General features: G+C 55.8%; 1 protein-coding gene across 3 annotated transcripts; it reads left to right on the forward strand.

Moving 5' to 3' along the window:
- Positions 1-9,971: 9,971 nt before the first annotated feature.
- Positions 9,972-21,816, forward strand: CALML6 (calmodulin like 6). 3 transcript variants are annotated; one of them, XM_035307392.3, is made up of 5 exons: positions 9,972-10,078; positions 20,954-21,128; positions 21,271-21,415; positions 21,493-21,593; positions 21,666-21,816. In XM_035307392.3, the coding sequence occupies exons 2-5, from the start codon at positions 20,954-20,956 to the stop codon at positions 21,710-21,712; spliced, it is 468 nt and encodes a 155-aa protein (XP_035163283.1). In that variant the 5' UTR covers positions 9,972-10,078; the 3' UTR covers positions 21,713-21,816. The 3 variants fall into 3 exon arrangements, with proteins under 3 accessions (XP_035163283.1, XP_078186193.1, XP_035163282.1); XM_078330067.1 differs by lacking the exon at positions 9,972-10,078 and adding an exon at positions 16,774-16,978; XM_035307391.2 differs by lacking the exon at positions 9,972-10,078 and adding an exon at positions 20,193-20,256.
- Positions 21,817-21,970: the final 154 nt, after the last annotated feature.

Below are 21,970 nucleotides of genomic sequence, written 5' to 3' on the forward strand. Positions count from 1 at the left end.
CAGATTTTGTGTGGCTCCAACTGTAGTTAGTGGCTCTCAACACAAAGGCAGGGCTGTCACCAGGGGGAGTGGAGGCTGCTGGGCATGGGGAGAACACACGGGTGTCCCCCTCTGCCTCCTGGCTAAAAACCAGCAGCTGAGCAACAGCCGGGCTTATACCCAAAGCCTCTGTTGGTTGGTGAGGTCAAGGACATTGGATGGTTGGTTGGGCCCATGGTGAGGTCAAGGACATGAGATGGTGGGCTGGGCCCCATGCCACAGCTCTGGCTGCAGTTCAGGGAGCCCTGGGCCTGACCCCATGGGTGAAGGTGATGTGGGCAGGGTCAGTCTGGGCAACTCTAAGAGAGTGGCTCCTCAAAGTCCCCAGTCTACTCTGGGAAGGTACAGGTGACCCCCTCGATGAGGTCAGGCGGCCCCACCCTTCACCTGACCCAGCCTGAAACCAGAGGCTGTGGGCAGAGCCCCCAGGTGAAGCAGGCTTAGGCCCCCCTCTCCTCCTGCCCCCATGGGATGCTCCAGGGCATATTCTGGGGCGACGGCATCACAGGAGCCTCACACCGTCATCTGCAAGTCCTTGGCGACTCGGAGGGACAGTAGGTGCTCCCAACCACCCAGCTTCCAGCCCCATTCCCTGCCAGGGCCTGGACGGCACCCTCGGCAGGAGGCTGCAGCTGTCCTCTGGGGTCTCCTCAGCCTCCCACTGGCCACCAGCATCCTGGCTGAGAGTGTGGCTGGTATGATGTCCTGTACACATCCTAGTGAGACAAGGGGGTGGGAGAAGCTGGTGCAGTGACCCAGAGTGGCCCACATCCAGCCCCCAACACCTACACACAGACATGAGAGCAAGGTGGCCTAGGCAGGCACCAGACACATGAGCAGACAGAAATGGGGAGGCAAGACCCTCAGTGCCCAGAAAGCAGGCACCTAAGAGAGAGAGCCCAGGGCCGGGCATGGTGGCTCACACCTGTAATCCCGGCACTTGGATTACCCGCCAAGGCGGGTGGATCACAGGGTCAAGAGATCGACACCATCCTGGTCAACATGGTGAAACCCCGTCTCTACTAAAAATACAGAAATTAGCTGGGCATGGTGGCTTGCGCTTGTAATCCCAGCTACTTAGGAGGCTGAGGCAGGAGAATTGACTGAACCCAGGAGGCAGAGGTTGTGGTGAGCCAAGATTGCGCCATTGCACTCCAGCCTGGGTAACAAGAGCGAAACTCCGTCTCGGGGGGAAAAAAAAAGGAGAGAGAGCCCAGTGAGCCGGGAGGGGGGATGAGGATGGCCAGCTTAGCGGCAGCCACCCCAGCGGGGCCTTGGGTTTCTGAACCCTCGAGACCCCTCCTGTGTGGCTCATTCCTGTAATCCCAGCACCTTCGGAGGCTGAGGTGGGCAGATCTCTTGAGCCCAGGAGTTTGAAACCAGCCTGGGCAATATAGTGAAACTCTGTCTCTACAAAAAATACATTTTATTTTCTTTTGAGACTGAGTTTTACTCTTGTTGCCCAGGCTGGAGTGCAGTGGCATGATCTCGGCTCACTGCAACCTCTGCCTCCCATGTTCAAGCAATTCTTCTGCCTCAGCCTCCCAAGTAGCTGGTACTGCCACCACCACGCCCGGCTAGTTTTTGTATTTTTAGTAGAGACAGGGTTTCATCATGTTGGCCAGGCTGGTCCTGAACTCCTGACCTTAGGTGATCTGCCCACCTCAGCCTCCCAAAGTGCTGGGATTACAGGTGTGAGCCAGCATGCCCAGAAAAACATATAAAAATTAGCTGGGCATAGTGGCGTATGCCTGTAGTCCCAGCTACTCAAGAGGCTGAGGTGGGAGGATTGCTTGAGCCCAGGAAGTTGCGGAGGCTGCAGTGAGCTGTGATTGAGCCACTGCACTCCAGCCTGGGTGGCAGAGCCAGACCTTTCTCAAAGAAGGAAGGAAGGGAGGGAGGGAAGGAGGGAGGGAGGAAGGCAGGCTCCTTCTTGGTCCCTCCATGTCCTCCTCCATGGCCTGGCCAAGCCTCCTGGCCTGAGGTGTCACCCACCTGCCTAGGTGTGCTTGGGATGGGAATCCCCGGGGCTGGGGAGTGGGAAGACACACACCACAGGTGGCCACACTGGCTTGGCGGGCCACAGGCCAGTGCAGGGTGACGGAGGCTCCCACTCCATTCCAGTGCCCAGAGTGGAGCAGAGGTGAGTGGGTGGGGACCCAGGGGTTCAGGTTAATTCGGGGGCTGCTGGACCAGCCCTGGCCTCCAGCTCCCTTCGCCTCCCTTTCGAGGGCCCTGTTCGGGGAGTCATCTTCCCAGGGGCGACACCAGGGCTGGGCTCCTCCTACACGGGCCGAGCAAAGAGTTCGCACCTGAGGCCTCAGCCAGCAGGTGGCTGGTCCAGCCACCAATGTTTTTCCGGAGAGCGAGGCCCCTAGTGTTGCTCCCTAAGGGGCTGCAGGGGGGCTGTGGAGGGCAGAGCATTTCTGAGCCCCCTGCCCACTGCCCTCTTGGGCCCTGCCATGTAAGTGGCAGCCCAGAGATGGACCCAGAGGCCAACCCGCGTGTTCTGGAGCTCCTCTTCTGTCCCAAGGAAGCAGCTGGAGGTCTCCGACAGGCAGGCACCAACAGGGCCCTTTCCAGCAGTGGGCGGCCATAAGCAGCCTTCCCTGGAAGCCAGGGGCCTGGTCAAGGCTCTCTCAAGACACAGAGGCACACAGAGGGGAAGGGACATGGGTCCTCCCACGCCAGAGTCGCCCTCCCACTGTACGGCGCTCACTCGGCGCCACGCCACACCGGGCTGCACCAGGTCACCACAGTGCCTTGGGGGCCATCCTCTCCCACAGGAGATCCCACCGCACTGACCCTTCCTGTGAAGAGGTCAGGGACTCGGGCTTTCTCTCTGGGTGTCAGGGTCCCACCTGCTTTCCCCACCCCCAAGCAGTTCAGGTCCCAGACGTCTCCACAGGGACATCCTCCACAAGCCCCACGCCCTTGGTGGGGACTTGGTGAGGACTCCTGACGGCTTGCCGTTGACCCTGGCAAGGTCTCCTCCTCCTGACGACTTGCTGGCTCCCCTACGTTGGGTTCTGCCTCATGAGCTACTGTAAAAAAAAAATGGCCAGGCGTGGTGGCTCAAGCTTGTAATCCCAGCACTTTGGGAGGCCGCGGCGGGTGGATCACGAGGTCAAGAGATCGAGACCATCTCGGTCAACATGGTGAAACCCCGTCTCTACTCAAAATACAAAAAATTAGCTGGGCATGGTGGCACGTGCCTGTAATCCCAGCTACTCAGGAGGCTGAGGGAGGAGAATTGCCTGAACCCAGGAGGCGGAGGTTGCGGTGAGCCGAGATCGCTTCATTGCACTCCAGCCTGGGTAATAAGAGCGAAACTCCGTCTCAAGAAAAAAAAAAAAAGAAAGAAACCACGTGGGAAAAACACAAAAAATTTATTATTTTAACTATTTTTCTCTTTTCTTTTCTTTGATATGGGGTCTCACTATGTTGCCCACGCTGGACTGAAACTCCTGGGCTCAAGGGATCCTTCCACTTCGGCCTCCCAAGTAGCTTTGACTACAGGTGTGTGAGCAGGCCCGGCGCCCTGTGGCCATTTTCACGTGTACAGAGTGTGGCATTTAGCACATTAATGGAGCTGGGCAGCCATCACTACCACCTGCTTCAGAACATGTTCAGTGACCCACGACCCTCAGCATCACACCACACTCCTCCCCCCAGCCACGCTAACCACGGCTCCACCTTCTGCTGTGAATCTGGCTGCTCTAGGTGCCTCCTGCCAGGGGAACACACAGCCTGTGACCTTTCGTGTCTGGCTTCTTCCACCTAGCACAGTTCTCCAGGTTCATCTGTACCACAGCACGTAGCTGTATCTCATTCCTTTTATGGTGGAATAATATTTCATTTTATGGATGCACCGTATTTTCCTCATGAATGGGTATTTGGGTTGTTTCCACCTTTTAGCTTTTTTTTCTTGAGATGGAGTCTTGCTCTGTCACCAGGCTGGATGGAGTGCAGTGGTGTGATCTCGGCTCACTGCAATCTCCGCCTCCCAGGCTTAAGAAGTTCTCTGCCCCAGCCTCCTGAGTAGCTGGGATTACAGACGGGAGCCATCACACTTGGCTAATTTTTGTATTTTGAGTAGAGACAAGGTTCTACCATTTTGGCCAGGCTGGTCTTGAACTCCTGACCTCAGGTGATCCACCCACCTCAGCCTACCAGAGTGCTAGGATTACAGATGTGAGCTGCCATGCCTGGCCTATTGTTTTTTGTTTTTTTTGAGACGGCGTTTCGCTCTGGTTACCCAGGCTGGAGTGCAATGGCACGATCTCGGCTCACCACAACCTCCGCCTCCTGGGTTCAGGCAATTCTCCTGCCTCAGCCTCCTGAGTAGCTGGGATTACAGGCACGCGCCACCCACCATGCCCAGCTAATTTTTTGTATTTTTAGTAGAGACACCGTTTCACCATGTTGACCAGGATGGTCTTGATCTTTTGACCTCATGATCTACCTACCTCAGCCTCCCAAAGTTCTGGGATTACCGGCATGAGCCACCGCGCCCTGTCCGACATTTTTATTTTTATTTTTATTTATTTATTTCTTTGAGATGGAGTTTTGCTCTCGTTACCCAGGCTGGAGTGCAATGGTGCGATCTCAGCTCACCACAACCTCTGCCTCCTGGGTTCAGGCAATTCTCCTGCCTCAGCCTCCTGAGTAGCTGGGATTATAGGCACGCACCACCATGCCCAGCTAATTTTTTGTATTTTGAGTAGAGACGGGGTTTCACCATGTTGACCAAGATGGTCTCGATCTCTTGACCTTGTGATCCACCCGCCTCGGCCTCCCAAAGTGCTGGGATTACAGGCGTGAGACACCGTGCCCAGCCTTTTTTTTTTTTTTTTTTTTTTTTTTTTTTTTTAATAGAGACAGAGGCCTGGAATAGTGGCTCAGTGCCTGTAATCCAGTACTTTGGGAAGCCGAGGCGGGTGGATCACCTGAGGTCAGAAGTTTGAGACCAGCCTGGTCAACATGGTGAAACCCTGCCTCTACTAAAAATACAAAAATTAGCCAGGTGTGGTGGCACACACCTGTAATCTCAGCTACTCTGGAGGCTGACATAGGAGAATCGCTTGAACCCGGGAGGCGGAGGTTGAAGTGAGCTGAGATTTATTTATTTATTTATTTATTTTGAGACGGAGTTTCGCTGTTGTTACCCAGGCTGGAGTGCAATGGCGCAATCTCAGCTCACCGCAACCTCCGCCTGCTGGTTTCAGGCAATTCTCACGCCTCAGCCTCCCGAGTAGCTGGGACTACAGGCGCACACCACCATGCCCAGCTAATTTTTGAATTTTTTGTTTTTGAGACAGAGTTTCGCTCCTGTTACCCAGGATGGAGTACAATGGCGCGATTTCAGCTCACAGCAACCTCCATCTCCTGGGTTCAGGCAATTCTCCTGCCTCAGCCTCCTGAGTAGCTGGGATTACAGGCAAGCGCCACCATGCCCAGCTAATTTTTTGTATTTTGGGTAGAGACGGGGTTTCACCATGTTGACCAGAATGGTCTCGATCTCTTGACCTCGTGATCCACCTGCCTCAGCCTCCCAAAGTGCTGGGATTACAGGTGTGAGCCACTGCGCCCGGCCCTTAATTTTTGTATTTTTAGTAGAGAGGGGTTTCACCTTGTTGACCAGGATGGTCTCGATCTCTTGATCTCGTGAGCCACCCGCCTTGGCCTCCCAAAGTGCTGGGATTATAGGCGTCAGCCACCGTGCCCGGCCGAAGTGAGCTGAGATTACACCACTGCACTCCAGCTTGGTGACAGAGTGAGACTCCATATAAAAAAAAAAAAGAAAAAAAAAAATTAGCCAAGTGTGGTGGCAGGCGCCTATAATCCCAGCTACTTGGGAGGCTGAAGCAGGAGAATTGCTTGAACCTGGAGGTAGAGGTTGCAGTGAGCTGAGACCACACCATTACACTCCAGCCTGGGCGACAAGAATGAAACTCCATCTCAAAAAATAAATAAATAGCCGGGTGCGGTGGCTCACGCTGTGGCAGGTGGATCACGAGGTCAGGAGTTCGAGACCAGCCTGACCAACACGGTGAAATCCTGTCTCTACTAAAAATAAAAAAATTATCTGGGCTTGGTGGTGGGCACTTGTAATCCCAGCTACTCAGGAGGCTGAGGCAGGAGAATCACTTGAACCCAGGAAGCAGAGGTTGCAGTGAGCCGAGATAGCACCACTGCACTCCAGCCTGGGTGACAGAGCAAGACTCTGTCTCAAAATAAAACAAAATAAAATAAAAATATAAAATAAGTAAATAAATAGAGGCAGGGTCTCGCTGTGTTGTCCAGGTTGGAGTGCAGTGATGTAATCATGGCTTGCTGCAGCCTCAACCACCTTGACTTAAGTGATCCTCCTGCCTCAGCCTCCCAAGTAGCTGGGAATAGAGGTACCTGCCACCATGCCTGGCTAATTAAAACAATTTAAAAAAACTATTTTTAATTTTTTTTTTTTTGTAGAGATGGGGTCTCACCCTATTGCCCAGGCCGGTCTTTTGAGTTATAAACAATGCTGTTGGCCGGGCGCAGTGGCTCACGCCTATAATCCCAACACTTTGGGAGGCCGAGGTGGGTGGATCACGAGGTCAAGAGATTGAGACCATCCTGGTCAACAAGGTGAAACACCGTCTCTACTAAAAATACAAAAATTAGTTGGGCATGGTGGTGCGCACAGGTAGTCCCAGCTACTCAGGAGGCTGAGGCAGGAGAATTGCCTGAACCCAGGAGGCGGAGGTTGCGATGAGCCGAGATCACGCCATTGCACTTGGGTAACAAGAGTGAAACTCCGTCTCAAGAAAATAAAAAATTAAAAAAATTAAAAAATAAACAATGCTGTTATACACATGCTTTGTTTTCCAGACAGAGTCTCACTCTGTTGCCCAGGCTGGAGTGCAGTGGGGCAATCTCCGCTCACTGCAACCTCCGCCTCCAGGGTACAAGTGATTCTCCTGCCTCAGCTTCCTGAGTAGTTGGTATTACAGGCACCCACCACCACGCCTGGCTAGTTTTTGTATTTTTAGTAGAGATGGGGGTTTCACCATGTTGGTCGGGCTGGCCTCGAACTCCTGGGCTCAAGAGATTGTCCCACTTCAACCTCCCCCCATGGTGAAATGACAAGAGTAAGCCACCGTGCCTGGTCTTGTTCTTCATTTTCAGGATTGCTCTGGTTACTCAGGACCTTTGCTATTCCATATGAATTTGAGGGTCAGTTTTTCCCGCCAAAAAGCCCACTGGCCTTCATCATCTGTTGTTCGAAAATATGAATTCAGAGGGGAGGCCACAGTGTGGCGCCTGGATGTCAGGGCGATGTCCCAGTCCTTCCAGCCTAACTCGCTGACCAGTGGGGGCAACTCACTTAAGGCATGCGACAGGCGTGTTCTGAGCAGGGACATGACCCCCTCTGGCGGCTGAAAGGAGAATGTCCCGTGGGGCCAGGGTGACCAGAGGGCCTGCAGATGGGCTGTGAAGGCTGGGCAGGGCTGGGCACTCCTGATTTGCCGGTGGTACAGGGACCAGACAGTGAGGAGTTGAGGCTGACACCCAGGTGTTTGTCTAAGCAACCAGTCAGCAAAGCTGGGGTTGGCTGTTATGGTCAGAGCAGGTAGAGAATGTTCTGCTTCTGGACCTTTCTAGCTTGAGATGCTTCTAAATGTCTGGGTGTGGAAGCAGACATGGGGAGGGTGTCCATAGGCTGGCAGGGCACATGGTGGGGGCATGTGTAGCTGACAACCGTCTTGGGGCTCCCAATGTCCCTGCACGAGGGGCTCTTGGAAATGCTGGCCTGGGCGTGGGGAGATGGCAGTTTGTACCCAGGCCAGCTGGGCCAGCCCTTGGGAGCGGCTGCAGCTCTCTGGGGGTGGGCGTGAGGCTGCATCTGCCTCCAGGCCTGGCTCTCCTCGTCCCCACCTCCAAGGCCTGGAAATGACAGGCCTTGGCCTCATGGAGTCAGGAGTGTGCAAGGTCAGCCCAGACTGTCAGGACAGTGGTGTATCCCTGGGACTCATGACTAGGACCCAAGTGCAGCCCCAGCACCTTCTGAAGGGAGGCAGCACCACAGCACGTGCCCTGGGGCAGGAGGGGCAGCTGTGGCCCTTCAGCAGGGCCATCCAGGCCCAGTGTTCCAGTCACAACCCTCAGGTCTCGGCCCCTTGACTCCTAGGCAGAACTCATCCCAAAGGCACGGCCCTCTCCTGGGACTGCCCTGGGACCTGAGGCTGTTTGTCTAGAACGCCGCCCTGAGGCTCTAGCGTGTGCGCCCTGGGAGCTGATGCAAGGTTTGCTTGGAGGAGGCAATGAGGGGTGGGGTGTGGCATGGGGACCAGAGAGGTCCTGGAGGGGAAAGGGTGGTGGTCTTCCTAGCCTGAGGGCATGGGGGCTGCCCAGGGGTGGAAGAGGACCCCAAGCAGCAGGGATTTGGGTGGAACCAAGAGTCCTCCAGCAGGGGTGCTGCCCCTCTTGGAGAGGCTGGGCCTGCAGGTGCTGGGTGTTTGGGAAACCAGCAGGTGTGGCCAGGCACGTGGCCCCTGGAGCCAGTGGCTGACGTAGGTCTGAAACTGGCTGGGCACCACTATACATCTCCCAGAGCTCTGCCCAGGCCTGCCCTGGGGCCCCCGGGGTGGGCCCAGCCTGCTCATCAGACTTTCTTTTTCTCCTTCCTCCCTCCCTCCCTCCCTGCCTTCCTTCCTTCTTTCTTTTTCTGAGACGGACTTTCGCTCTAGTTGCCCAGGCTGGAGTGCAATGGCACAATCTCAGCTCACCGCAACCTCTGTCTCCCAGGTTCAAGAGATTCTCCTGCCTCAGCCTCCGGAGTAGCAGAGATTACAGGAATGTACCACCAAACCCCGCTAATTTTTTATTTTTAGTAGAGAAGGAGTTTCTCCATGGGGTCAGGTTGTTTTCTTTCTTTTTTTTTTGGGGGGGGGGGGCGGAGTTTCACTCCTTACCCAGACTGGAGTGCAATGGTGTGATCTTGGCTCACCGCAACCTCCACCTCCTGGGTTCAAGCAATTCTCCTGCCTCAGCCTCCCGAGTAGCTGGGACTACAGGCATGCGCCACCATGCCCAGTTAATTTTTGTATTTTTAGTGCAGACGGGGTTTCACCATGTTGACCAGAATGGTCTCGATCTCTTGACCTAGTGATCCACCCGCCTCGGCCTCCCAAAGTGCTGGGATTATATGCGTTAGCCACCGCGCCCAGCCCAGACTTTCCTGTTTCTTTCTTTCTTTTTTTTTTTTTGAGGAGTCTCCCTGTGTCGCTCAGGCTAGAGTGCCGTGTCGCGATATGCTGCAACCTCGCCTCCCAGTTGCCTTGCAATTCTCCTTCCTTAGCCTCCTAAATTACTGGGATTACAGGCGTGTGCCACCACACCCGGCTATTTTTTGTATTTTTTTTTGTAGAGTTGGGGTTTCGCCATGTTGGCGAGGATGGTCTCTAACTCCTCAAGTGATACCCCTGCCCCTGACTCCTAAAGTGCTGGGATTACAGCTGTGAGCCACGGCGTCCGGCCCCCATCAGACTTCTAAGGGTGTGTCTGTCCTGCCCTGTGGCCCTTCCAGCAGCCCCTGGGGACCAGGGTTTCAGGCCTTGGTTGGGCACCGAGCTGGGACCTCTGGGAGTGACCATGGGGAGAAAGCCGCCATCCCTGCAGAGGGTAGCAGGAGGGAGGGGTGAGTCAACCCTGACTCCTGGGGCCCTGCGGAGGCCAGGTCCATGCCCACCCGCTGAGTGTTGCCCCAGGCTGGGGCTCCGCGAGTACCCCCAGCTGTGGTCTCCTCTGGGAACTGGAAGAAGGCGGGATAGGGCGGCTGCGGGGGTGCGGGGCTCCTGGGCTACGGGGCGAGGGGGAGCCCGGGCTGCAGGGAGGATCTGGGGCTCCTGGAACGTTTGGACATGACCCGGCTGTTGTCACATTCGAACGAGACTGAAGAGGCCGCGGACGGAGGAGCCCCCGGAAACTGGCTGCCACTGCGCCCCGAGATAGAGCAGGGAGCCCGGCCGGGCCCTCCGCGGCGCGGCGGCTGCTGGTGAGGGGCTTCTAGGGAGCCGCGGCCGGGGCACACCCCGGGGCCGCAGCGGCGCCTCCGTTCGTCCCCGGCAACCGTGGGAGCCCGGAATGAAAACTCACAGGGCCGGGTGTGGACGAGGACGGAGGGCGGCGGGCGGAGGGCGGCGCCGGGTTCGCCGCGCCCGAAATCCCCACGCCCCGGCCAGCCCAGCCCCCACTCCCGGCGGCCTCCGAGCGCCCTCTAGTGGGAAAGCGCCGCGCTAACGCCGGGGGGCGGGACTTCCGGGTGGGGGGGCAGAGACAGGGCGTGGCGGGCGCCGAGGCGGGCGTGGCCGGATGATGGGGCGTGGCCAGGCGATAGGGAGGGGAAAGGGGGCGGGGCCGGATGGTGGGGCGGGGCCGGGAAATGGGGCGTGGCCGGGCGACGGGGCTCCGCCCGTTTTTCCCCACAGCCTCCCCGTAGGGCGCTTGGCGCTGGCGAGCTCAGGCTCCCGCAGGCTAAACTTGAAGCTAGAAGCGAGTAGCAGCCGCGCTCTGTGGCTCACGCCTGTGATCTCAGCACTTTGGGAGGCCATGGCGGGAGGATCACTTGAGGTCAGGGGTTCGAGACCAGCCTGGCCAATATGGCAAAACCTCGTCTCTTTTAAAAATACAAAAATTAGGGCTGGGCGCGGTGGCTCACGCCTGTAATCCCAGCACTTTGGGAGGCCGAGGCGGGTGAATCACGAGGTCAAGAGATCGAGACCATCCTGGTCAACATTGGTGAAACCCCGTCTCTACTCAAAAGACAAAATATTAGCTGGGCTTAGTGGTGCGTGCCTGTAATCCCAGCTACTCAGGAGGCTGCGGCAGAATTGCCTGAACCCAGGAGGTGGAGGTTGCGGTGAGCCGAGATTGCGCCATTGCACTCCAGCCTGGGTAATAGGAGCGAAACTCCGTCCCCCCTCCCCCCAAAAAATACAAAAATTAGCTGGACGTGGTGGCTGACACCTGTAATCCCACCTACTCGAGAGGCTGAGGCAGGAGAATGGCTTGAAGTTGGGAGGCTGCAGAGAGCTGAGACTGCACCATTGCACTCCAGCCTGGGTGACAGACCGTGACTACGTCTCAAAAAAACAAAAACAAACAACCAAAAACTGTAGGGTCGCAGCCCTGCAGGGACGTGGGTGTCCCCTACCGCTGTGCTGAGGTGCAGGATCCGAGAAATAAAGAGACAAGACACACAAGGACAAAGAAAGCGCAGCTGGGCTGGGGGGCATGCCACCTATAAACCGAGATAAGTGAGGCCCCGAACGTCCAGAAGCGTCTGTATTTATTGGTCATAGGTTGGGGGCAGGGCAGTGAGTGAGGTCATCTTAAGGATAGTGACAAGGTTAAGACAATCACGTGAGCAATAACGGGTCCACCCCCATTAGGTCACCGAGGCCAGGAGGTGGGCCGTGTGCAATGAAGAGGATGTGGTGCGCAATATCTCTTATCTAGGGGCAGGCTACTTCTTTAAATAAATAAATATATTTTATTGCACTTTAGGTTCTGGGGTACATGTGCAGAACATGCAGGATTGTTGCATAGGTACATACATAGCAATGTGATTTGCTGCCTCCATCACCTATATCTGGCATTTCTCCCCATGTTATCCCTCCCCAACCTCCCTACCCCCTACTGTCCCTCCCCTATTCCCCTCAAACAGGTCCCAGTGTGTGAGGCTCCCCTCCCTGTGTCCATGTGTTCTTATTGTTCGACACCCGCCTATGAGTGAGAACATGTTGTGTTTGAATTTCTGTTCTTGTGTCAGTTTGCTGAGAATGATGTTTTCCAGATTCATCCATGTCCCTACAAATGACACAAATGCATCGTTTTTTATGGCTGCAAAGAATTCCATGGTGTATATGTGCCACATTTTCCTTGTCCAGTCTATCAGCGATGGGCAGGCTACTTCTAAGAGATTCTATAGGAGGATGCTTTCAGCAGCCACAGAGCTGACAAGGTCCACAGCCACCTGCTGGCAGCTTCCAAGATTTCTATAGAACACTCTGAGCAGCACAGTAGCTATAGAGTTGACAAGTTATACAGTCACCAAGGCGTGGTCATACTGGAGGGGTTTTAAAGCCCTTGGATGCTTGCGGGATTGTCGGTCTGAGGGCAGCCTTCCACAAGAACTGGACGTAAGGCACTACAACTCCTTTATCAGGAGGACTGGCTCTTGCTCCAAGCCTGCCGTACAGCAGGTGTCTTTACGATACTGAAGGCTGCCGCCTGGACCATGGATTCTTGTCCTGGTTGACTGCTTTTCCCTAAACCATGCTCTGCACTGTGTCTGCTCCAGACATTCCTCCAACTATAAGCAAGATATGTAGGCCAGGCACGGTGGCTCACGCCTGTAATCCCAGCACTTTGGGAGGCCGAGGCCGGTGGATCACAAGCTCAAGAGATCAAGACCATCCTGGTCAACATGGTGAAACCCCGTCTCTACTAAAAATACAAAAAATTACCTGGGCATGGTGGCGCGTGCCTGTAGTCCCAGTTACTCAGGAGGCTGAGGCAGGAGAATTGCTTGAACCCAGGAGGCGGAGGTTGCAGTGAGCCGAGATCCCACCATTGCACTCCAGCCTGGGTAACAAGAGTGAAACTCCGTCTCAAAAAAAAAAAAAAAAAGATATGCTTACATATGTATAGCTGTTTATCCCTTAATTCATGCTCTGTACCTGGTCTGCTCTAGGCATTCCTTTCACTATGAACTAAGACATAATTATATATATAGGGAAATAACTGAGTAGTAAGACATTCTTCAGGCACTAATTGTGGGTAACCCCCCATATAGGCACCGAGGAATTAGAGCCAAGCAGAACCCTGGCACAGTTAGGGCTTGAGGAATATCTCACTTTATAGTGTTACTACTCAGCAACTTTCTTTTATGTAATCCTTCATACAATCATATATTAGTTTATAGAAATAGGGCTTGAAGAATCCCTTTATATTATCCTCTCTATATAATCGTATAATAGTTGATAGTATGAGTGCCTAAAGAGTATTTCCCTACATATGTAATTATATCTTAGTTCATATCTGAGGACTGCCGAGAGTGGACACAGCGCAGAGCATGATTTAAGGGAAAACCAGTTATGCCAGGACAAGAATCCATGGCCCAGGCGGCAGCGTTCAGTATCATAAAGATACCCGCTGTGTGGCAGGCTTCGGGCAAGAGCCTCTCCTCCTGATAAAGGAGTTGTAGGACCTTGCTCCAGTTCTTCCTGAAGGCTGCCCGCAGACCAGCAATCCACCTTGGTGACTGTGAACTCTATCAGCTCTTGCTACTGTGCTGCTTGAAAGGCATCTTCCTATAGAATTCATTGGAGCTCCCAGAAGGTGGCGGTAACCCTGACAGCTCTGTCACTGCTATGTGACCTAAAGCATCCTTCTATAAATCTTCTTAGAAGTAGTTTGACCATAGATAGAAGTATTGCACAGTGCGCACGGCCCACCTTCAAGCCTCGGTGACCTAATGGGGGTGGACCCCTTACTGCACACAGCCCTTGCCTTCGTGGGAACGGGCCCTTTGCTGTGCACTGTCCACCTCCTGGCCTAGGTGACCTAATGGGGGTGGACCCCATGTTTTATTGCTCATGACCCTATCACTATCCTTAAAGATGATTTCACTCCCTGCCCTGCCCCCTAACCTATGCACAATAAATACTCAGGCTTCTGGACATTTGGGGCCTCCCCTGACTCCGCTTACAGGTGGCGTGGCCCCCCGAGCCCAGCTGCGTTTTTCTTGTTCTTCTGTGCCCTGTCTCTTTATTTCTCGGATCCTGCGCCTCAGCACAGCATAAGGCTCACCCCACGACCCTGTGGGGCCTTCAGCCCTACACTGGGCTCCCAACGTGCCCCACAATTCTATAAACTAATATATGATTATATATAAAGGATAAAAGGAAATAGCTGAGTAGTAACACTGTAAACTAAGATATGCCTCAGGCACTGGTTGTGTCGGGAATCTGCTTTGCTCTCCTTCCTCTGGGCCCAGATGGGGGGTTACCCACAAAAACAAAACAAAATGGAGAAGCCTCGAGTGCAGCGCTAGGCCCCACCTCGCAGAGGGAAACTGAGGCACAGCCTGGCTCTACTGAACCTGGCTAGGACCACAGATTCTCCTCTGTCTGCCCTCACTGCTAGTCCTGGCTGCTGGCTGCTCTGCGTGGCCTTTGTTCCAAGACAAGCATGCATTTATTTTCCCAAACAATCCGTGGTTTTCAGGGCTGGTAACCTGCAGCCCCTCTGCCTGCCGGCCCTTCCCCAGCAACCACCACTTTCAACTCTTTCAGCTGTTTCCTCTGTTTTTTTTTTTTTCCCGTTGTTGTTGTTGTTTTACTCTGTCGCCCAGGCTGGAGTGCAGTGGCACAATCTTGGCTCACTGCAACCTTCGCCTCCCAGGTTCAAGCAATTCTCCTGCCTCAGCTTCCGGAGTAGCTGGAACTACAGGCGCCTGCCACCACTCCTGGCTAATTTTGTACTTTTAGTAGAGACGGTTTCTCCATGGTGGTCAGGGTGGTCTCGAACTCCCAACCTCAGGTGATCTGCCCGCCTCAGCCTCTCAAAGTGCTGGGATTACAGGCGTGAGCCACCGCGCCTGGCTTTTGCTGTTGTCGTTTGTTTTTGAGACAGGGTCTGGCTCTGTTGCCGAGGCTGGAGTCCAGTGACACAATCATAGTTCGTTGCAGCCTCAACCTCCCTAGCTCAAGTGATCCTCTCACCTTAGCCTCCTGAGTAGCTGGGACCCCTGACCTCATGCCACCATGCCCAGCTGATTTTTTTTGTATTTTTGTAGAGACAGGGTTTTGCTGTGTTGGCCAGGCTGGTCTCAAACTCCTGGGCTCAAGCCATCCTCCCACCTCAGCCTCCCACAGTGCTGGGATTACAGGTGTGAGCCACCGTGCGTGACCCTAGAGTACTTTTATAATGCGACTTTCTGCTTTCTCTATATGCTTCTTTCTCCCTCCTGTGTTCTGTTAGATTGATTACATTTTCATCAGTATTTTTCCTCTGCAGGTGTGGAGGTTTTACAAGTGGTTTTGGTCATTTTAATGGCTACCTTACAGGTTTCATGTTGCGTTTCTAAGCCCAAGGTATAGTCTCTGGCCATCTCCTGCGCGGTGCTGGGAATATGGGCCCCGCGCCCCCACCTCCTTCCCTTGTATGGTCTGTGGGGCCAGAGTTTTCGTTTCACTTTGTTTTCCACCCTTGTCTCTGCTGGGCGCCCGCAAGCAGATCCCGAGACAAGGACTTGGAGGGACAGCATTTCTTGGGGAATTCCAGGAAGCCGCCATGGGGGAGCTGGAGGCGAAGAGGGTGGGAAGGGGCCAGTCCCGGGCTGCGGCTCAGGTGTTCGCCCCACACTGTGGCCTGCCCTGTGTGCTGCTGAGGAGGTTGCAGGCAGAAGCTGCAGAGGGAAGGGAAAGGTGGGAGCCGGCGCTGCAGAGTCCTCTTCCTCCTGAGCCAGCGCTCCAGGCCCAAGGGAGCCCTGTGGGTCTGGACCCCCCAGCTGCTGTGGCAGCACCTGGCCCACTTGTTGTAGGGTCCAGCCCTACAGGGTCTTAGGGTTTCCCCTATCGCTGTGCTGAGGCAGTGGATCCAAGAAACAAAGAGAGAAGACACCAAAGGACTAGAAAAGACAGCTGGGCTGGGCCGGGGTGGGTGGGGGGCACGCCACCTATGAGCGGAGACGGGCCAGGCTCCGAACATCCAGGAGCCTTTATTTATTGGGTATAGGTTAGGGGGCAGAGTAGTGAGCAAGGTGAGGATAGTGATAGGGTCAAGACAATCACGTGAGCAATAAGCAAGGGGCCCACCCCCATTAGGTCACCAAGGAGGTGGGCGGTGTGCAGCAAGGAGAGTGCAGTGTGCAACGTCTCTCGAAGAATTTCTATAGGAGGATGCTTTGAGGCCGGGCGTGGTAGCTCACGCCTGTAATCCGAGCACTTTGGAGGCCAAGGTGGGTGGATCACCTGAGGTTGGGAGTTCAAGACCAGCCTGACCAACATGGTGAAACCCCGTCTTTAAAAAAAAAAAAAAAAAAAAAGGAGGATGCTTTGAGTCGGTACAGCAGCTACTGAGCTAACAGGGTCTACAGCCACCTGCTGGCAGCATCCAGTGATTTCTATAGGAGGGTGCTTTGAGGCAGTACATAGCAACAGAGCTGATAAAGTTCAAAGCCACCAAGGCGCGACTATACTGCGGGGTTTTAAGTCCTGGACATGCTCAGGATTGCCGGTCTGAGGGCACCTTCCACAAGAACTGGAGCAAGGTCCTACAACTCCTTTTCAGGAGGAGTGGCTCTTGCTCCAAGCCTGCCACACAGCGGGTGTGTTTACAATACTGAACGCTGCCACCTGGGCCATGGATTCTTGTCCTGGTCTGTTTTCCCCTTAAATGTGCTGTGTCTGCTCTAGACATTCCTCCGACTATAAACTAAGACATAATTACATACATATATATATAAAAGGAAATGACTGAGTAGTAAGAATATTCCTCAGGCACTGACTGTTCCAACTATAGATAATATATGATTATACATAAGGATTATAGAAAGGAAATGACTGAGTAGTAACACTAGAAACCAAGGTATTCTTCAGGCACTAATTATGTTTGGGGTCTGCTTAGCTCTCCTTCCTCGGTGCCCAGAAAGGGGGTTATCCACACTCATCTGCAGCCGGGTCTTGCTGCCAACCTCAGCCCTCAGTACCACCCTCATGCCAGCAGGGCATGTGGGGCTCGGGGAGCTGATGCTGCCTCTGGTTTTGGATCTTCCAGCCTTGGGGTGGAAGTACCAGCTCTTCCTAGGGAGCGGTGAGCAAGCCTGCAGATGTGGAAACTTCAGGGGCCGCCTCCTGGATGTCCTCACCAGGGCTCTGCCTGCTCTGATGTAAGTCTTGGGCTTGGGCCTCCAAGTCACTGAGTTCCTGCTGCAGAGTGGAGAGCAGAGATGCTGCCTGGAACCACAGAGGGGCCCTGATGCTCACACCGGGCTCAGCCCTGCCTTTCAAGTGCCCTCTTCTCTCCTCTGCCACCTGTAGCCTCGATTGGTGGCAGCTACCTGGTTCACCCCTCTGCCCTTCCAACTCACCACCATGAGTGTAACACGTGACACGCAGGGACGTGTGTCTTCACCCCCCACTGGTGCCTTGCTGCAGCTTGGCAGTGGGGAGCCACTGCCCACATGTCATCATGTCACAGGTTGGGCTCCCCAGAAGCTGACCCTGAGACAGAGTTTGGGCTCCCTGTTAGGGGTCAGCCCCTGCCACAGGAAAGGGGCAGCAGGACTGGGCAGAAGGGGCCCAACCCCCTGCAGGGACCATCTGAGTCCTGCCTGTGGCCACAGTGACCATGCCGTGCCCGTGTGCCTCAGGCGAGGTGGGCTTGCAGTGAAGGCTGCTGCCCCAGAGTGGTGTGGGGGTCTCTGTCTTCTCACTGCAGACCCCAGTGGCAGTGGTAATATCTGTGGTGACCCTCTGTGGTCGTTTGGGTTCTCCAGAGAAGCAGGAGGATGTGTGTGTATGTCTGTATACGTACGTCTCTCATACACACGCACACGAGAGAGATTTTGAGGAACTGGCCCTTGTGTGCAAGTTCGATAGGGAAGCTGCAGGGAAGAGCTGATGGTGCAGCTCCAGGCTGAGGCTGTCTCGGGGCAGAATTCTTTCTTCCTTGGAGGACGGGTGTTTTCTCTGAAGACCCTCAACTAACTGGATGAGGCTCCCCTACATTCTGGAGGGTCATGTGCTTTTCCCAAAGTCTAGTGATTTAAATACAAATCACATCTATGAAACTCCTTCATCCAGACAATAAAATAGTACTCAGCCTTAAAAAAGAAGCCTACTCTGGGCCAGGCATGGTGGCTCATGCCTGTAATCCCAGCACTTTGGGAGGCCGAGGCAGGAGAATCGCTTGAGCCTGGGAGGCGAAGGTTGCAGTGAGCCAAGATCTAACCACTGCACTCTAGCCTGGGCGATAGAGCAAGACTCCATCTCAACAAAGGAAAAAAAAAGCTGCTTATTCTGTCACATGCTACACCATGGATGAAGCTCAATGACATGAATCCAGCCCCAGAAAGACAGTGTATGATTCCACTCATAGGCAGTCTACGTAGTTGAATTCTTAGGAACAGAAAATAGAATAGTGACTGCCATAGGCGGGGGGACGCAGAAGGGGGACCTGCTGTTTACAGGGTGCAGAGGGACAGTTTCAAGGTGAAAGGTTCTGGAGCTCTGCTGTGTGGCTGGGTGTGGCCATGAACACAACTGCACTTGCACCCGAATGAGGCTGAGGCGGCATTCTGATTGTTACAGGGTTTTAAGTGTTTTCTTGTGGAGAATACCCCTTCAGTAATCAGTAGAGAGAGAAGAAGGAAAATAAAGACTGGATGACTCTCAGGTCCTGGCGGCACAGGGCATGTCCGAAGGTCACCCAGAGGCCAGTCAGCACGAGGAGAGAGGGGACAGAGGGCAAGGACCCGGACTGCTGCTTTCACTGCGTCGTGGGTCAGGGTAGAAGGCAGATGGAGGGCAGAGGGGCTGACAGTGGCTGTGGCCAGTGATGCCTGGGGAGAGGGTGCGGGGTGCTGCCGCTACTTTAAATTGGGCTGCAGGGGTCACAGCTTTGAGTTTAACTCCTCAGGCCACCAGGATGTCTGGAACCTTCAGGGCTTAGCCCAGGAATGCCAGAAGGTAGAGGTCTGGAACGGAGGGGGCAGAGCCGGCTGTCTACCGGCTATGGGAGTTGTTGGGGTTGGGGCTGGCCCAGGGCCACGAGGTCAGTGCAGTCCCCTGTGTCTCTGTACCTGGCTGGCCTGCATCTGGGGACCCAGAGCCAGGAACACAGGCCGGGCTCTGGCCAGGGTGCTGCAGCTCCCTCCATCCTATGCCCCTGGTGGAAGGTGCTCAGTGCATGAATTGTCCCCTGCCCCAGCCCAGGGGGAATCTGAGGCCAGGGAGCAACCAGGATGAAGGGCAGGGCCTCCCTGGGTGCCACCGGACCCCGGGCCGCTTATCCTCCAGCCCCGGCCTGCTTGGCTGGAGGTGCCCTGGGCCGTTGGCCTGCCCTCTTAGCATCAGTCTTGCAGTCTCAGCAGCTGGCCTGCGTCTCGGCGGGAGGCATCCTGTGGCTTCAGGTTTTCTGGCAGGCAGAGGACACTGAGGGGACACTGAGTGCCCCACCTGCTCAGACTCTTCATGCCGTCAAGGGGCCAGTTGGGGGCAGGTGTGAGTGTGACCCTGAGTGCGGCCTGCAACTGCAAACCTCACACCCCTGCCTGGGTGGGGTGGGGAGGAGCTGGACCCTGGCTTTGGGAGTCTGCTGGGAATTAGACCCAGGGCGGGAGGAGGAAACACACGTGTGCAGGCATGTGCTCCACTGTGGCATGTCCTTACTGACCAGCCTGGGCACCAGGCCCCCTTGGGAGCCAGCTTTGCTGTTCCAAGTGGAAGGGAGGTCAGGTTTCCCTAAGAAACCCCAAAATAGCCCCCAACTGTGCCTGGCCTCCAGCGGGCAGCCCAGCCCCCAGGCCCTGTCTGATATCCTGCTGTCTCCTCCAGGAATGGTGGCCCCTCAGCCCCTCCTGTATAGGGTGGCCAAGGGGTGCCTGATGTTCATTCAACCTGTCCTTAAAGTTTGTGACATGCTGGCACATCCTGTGCTCCCACCAGGATGGGGGAGGGTGGTAGGCTCTGAGCCACTGGGCACCGGCTAGCCCGGCGGGTCTTCAGCAAGAAATCTCACTGGCAAGAAATGACAGCCTGGGAGCAGGGTCCCGTGAAGATTTGCCGGAGGGCTGCACCTCTGGGGAGGTGACTCAGAGATTGGTCTGGTGAAGAGGGAACAGAGAGGGGAACAGTGTGTGTGGGGCCCCCACGGCTCAGCCCTTTCCTGCCCCCTGCCCTTGGCCTTCCGTGCCCATCTTCAGGGTCAGGGGAAGCCCAGGCCAAAGCGGGCTGGGAAGGGGCCCTGTGGATAAGGCCAAGAGCCTGTCCCCAAATAGGGCCAGTAGGATTTCCCACCCATAAAAGGCTCTTGGAATCTGGACCCCGGGGACCCCAGGCAGCCAGGCCCAGCTAAAACTCAGCTGCCACCACTGGCCCAGCGTTCTGCCCACAGCAGCCCTGGTGCCACCACCCTGCAGGGTCCTGTCACACAGCCACTGCCATGGTAAGGTTGCTCCCTTTGCCCCATGGAGCCTCTGGTGGGCTGGCTGGGTGGGTTGAGCTGGAGCCTGGAGGTTCGAGGATCTGTCCGGGAGCCTGGGCAGGAAGGCGCTGAGGTGGAAGAGGAGGCCACGCCCTGCTGCCACCAACACAGCCTTGCTCTGGGGCCAGGGTGGAGCAGCCCGCTCTGCAAGCTGGGTCCCAGGCGGGAGGCCGCAGTGGTGGCAGGCAGGTGTGGCCGGTACTGGACTCTCCTTCCAGAATGTCACACAGCTGGAGCCAGGGACTCTGCTTCCTGGGCTGTATCACAATCTGGGACTGGAAGCCTTTCCCAGGTGGGGGCTGGGCTCCTCCCCACACTGCCAGCTTCCTACACCTGCCTCACCTGGTGTCCACTGCCAGGCTCCAGGGCTGCGGACTGGCCTGCCTGGCCCTGCAGCTCCCACTGTTCCCTCACACACTGGCCCCTGCCTGGCTCACCCTTGCCCCTGTGAGCTGCCTGGCGGAGCCCTGCTGGCCTGAAAACCCCTAGCATGCAACCCCTTGTCCGGGAAGCCTGCTCTGAGCTGGGGGCCACCTCTCTACTACTCACCTTGCAAGGCTGTCTATGGAGGGATGTGGGCAGGGGGCACCTTCAACCCTTCCCTGGACACAGGGGCAGAAGGGGCTCTGGGTCAGGCTGGTGTGGATGTCCCCTGCAGATGGAGCGCCTATCAGCCGAGCAGATCAAGGAGTACAAGGGCGTCTTTGAGATGTTTGATGAGGAGGGCAATGGGGAGGTGAAGACCGGGGAGCTGGAGCGGCTCATGAGCCTGCTGGGCATCAACCCCACCAAGAGCGAGCTGGCCTCCATGGCCAAGGACGTGGACAAAGACAGTGAGCCTGTGCTGTCGGGGGGGGTGGGCAGCCTCAGGGTGCGGCCCTGGGTCAGGTCTCAGTACCCACGAGGGGGAAGAGGCAGAGCCCATGGGCAGTGCTATGCCACCCCCCCCGTGAGCCCCAGCTGTGCTCCTTGCAGACAAAGGGTTCTTCAACTGTGATGGCTTCCTGGCACTAATGGGAGTTTACCACGAGAAGGCCCAGAACCAGGAGAGTGAGCTGAGGGCGGCGTTCCGCGTCTTTGACAAGGAGGGCAAGGGCTACATTGACTGGAACACACTCAAGTAGGGCCCAGGTGGGCGGTGGGTGGCAGGCGGGCACAGGCAGGGCCAAGGGAGTGGCTGAGCATCAGGTCCCGCAGGTACGTGCTCATGAACGCAGGAGAGCCCCTCAACGAGGTGGAGGCGGAGCAAATGATGAAGGAGGCCGACAAGGATGGGGACGGGACCATTGACTATGAGGGTGAGTGGGCTCGAGCCCTGGGAGCTGCTGGCTGGGCCAGGGCAAGCTGCTGACCTGCCTCTCTGACCCCAGAGTTCGTGGCCATGATGACTGGAGAGTCCTTCAAGCTGGTCCAGTAGGCACAGCTGCTGCAGCCGTGGGAGGCCTGCCCGGGAAGGCCACTGCCCCTGCCACCTGTCCACCCACTCCCCCAGCTCTGTATAAAATAAATGTTCCAGCCTGACCTGTGTGTGCCTCACTGTTCCAGCCTGTGGTGGGGGGCAACGGGCAAAGGCATGGGGCTGGAGGAGAAGTTTTTCTGGCCCAGCCATGGGAACACAGCCCCAGTCACTTCTGCCACGACACCTGACACCACTCATTGCCCAGCTCAGGGCTAG

This window comes from Callithrix jacchus, chromosome 7 (assembly GCF_049354715.1).
Source record: "Callithrix jacchus isolate 240 chromosome 7, calJac240_pri, whole genome shotgun sequence".
NCBI classification, from domain to species: Eukaryota; Metazoa; Chordata; class Mammalia; order Primates; family Cebidae; genus Callithrix; species Callithrix jacchus.

Bases quoted from the DNA above. Each gene is read 5' to 3' on its own strand.
- CALML6 (XM_078330067.1), top strand. From the start codon at position 16,919: ATGTGGAAACTTCAGGGGCCGCCTCCTGGATGTCCTCACCAGGGCTCT. The intron at 21,129-21,270 runs GTGAGCCTGTGC...TGCTCCTTGCAG, and splicing joins CAAGGACGTGGACAAAGACA to ACAAAGGGTTCTTCAACTGT. The intron at 21,416-21,492 runs GTAGGGCCCAGG...CAGGTCCCGCAG, and splicing joins ATTGACTGGAACACACTCAA to GTACGTGCTCATGAACGCAG.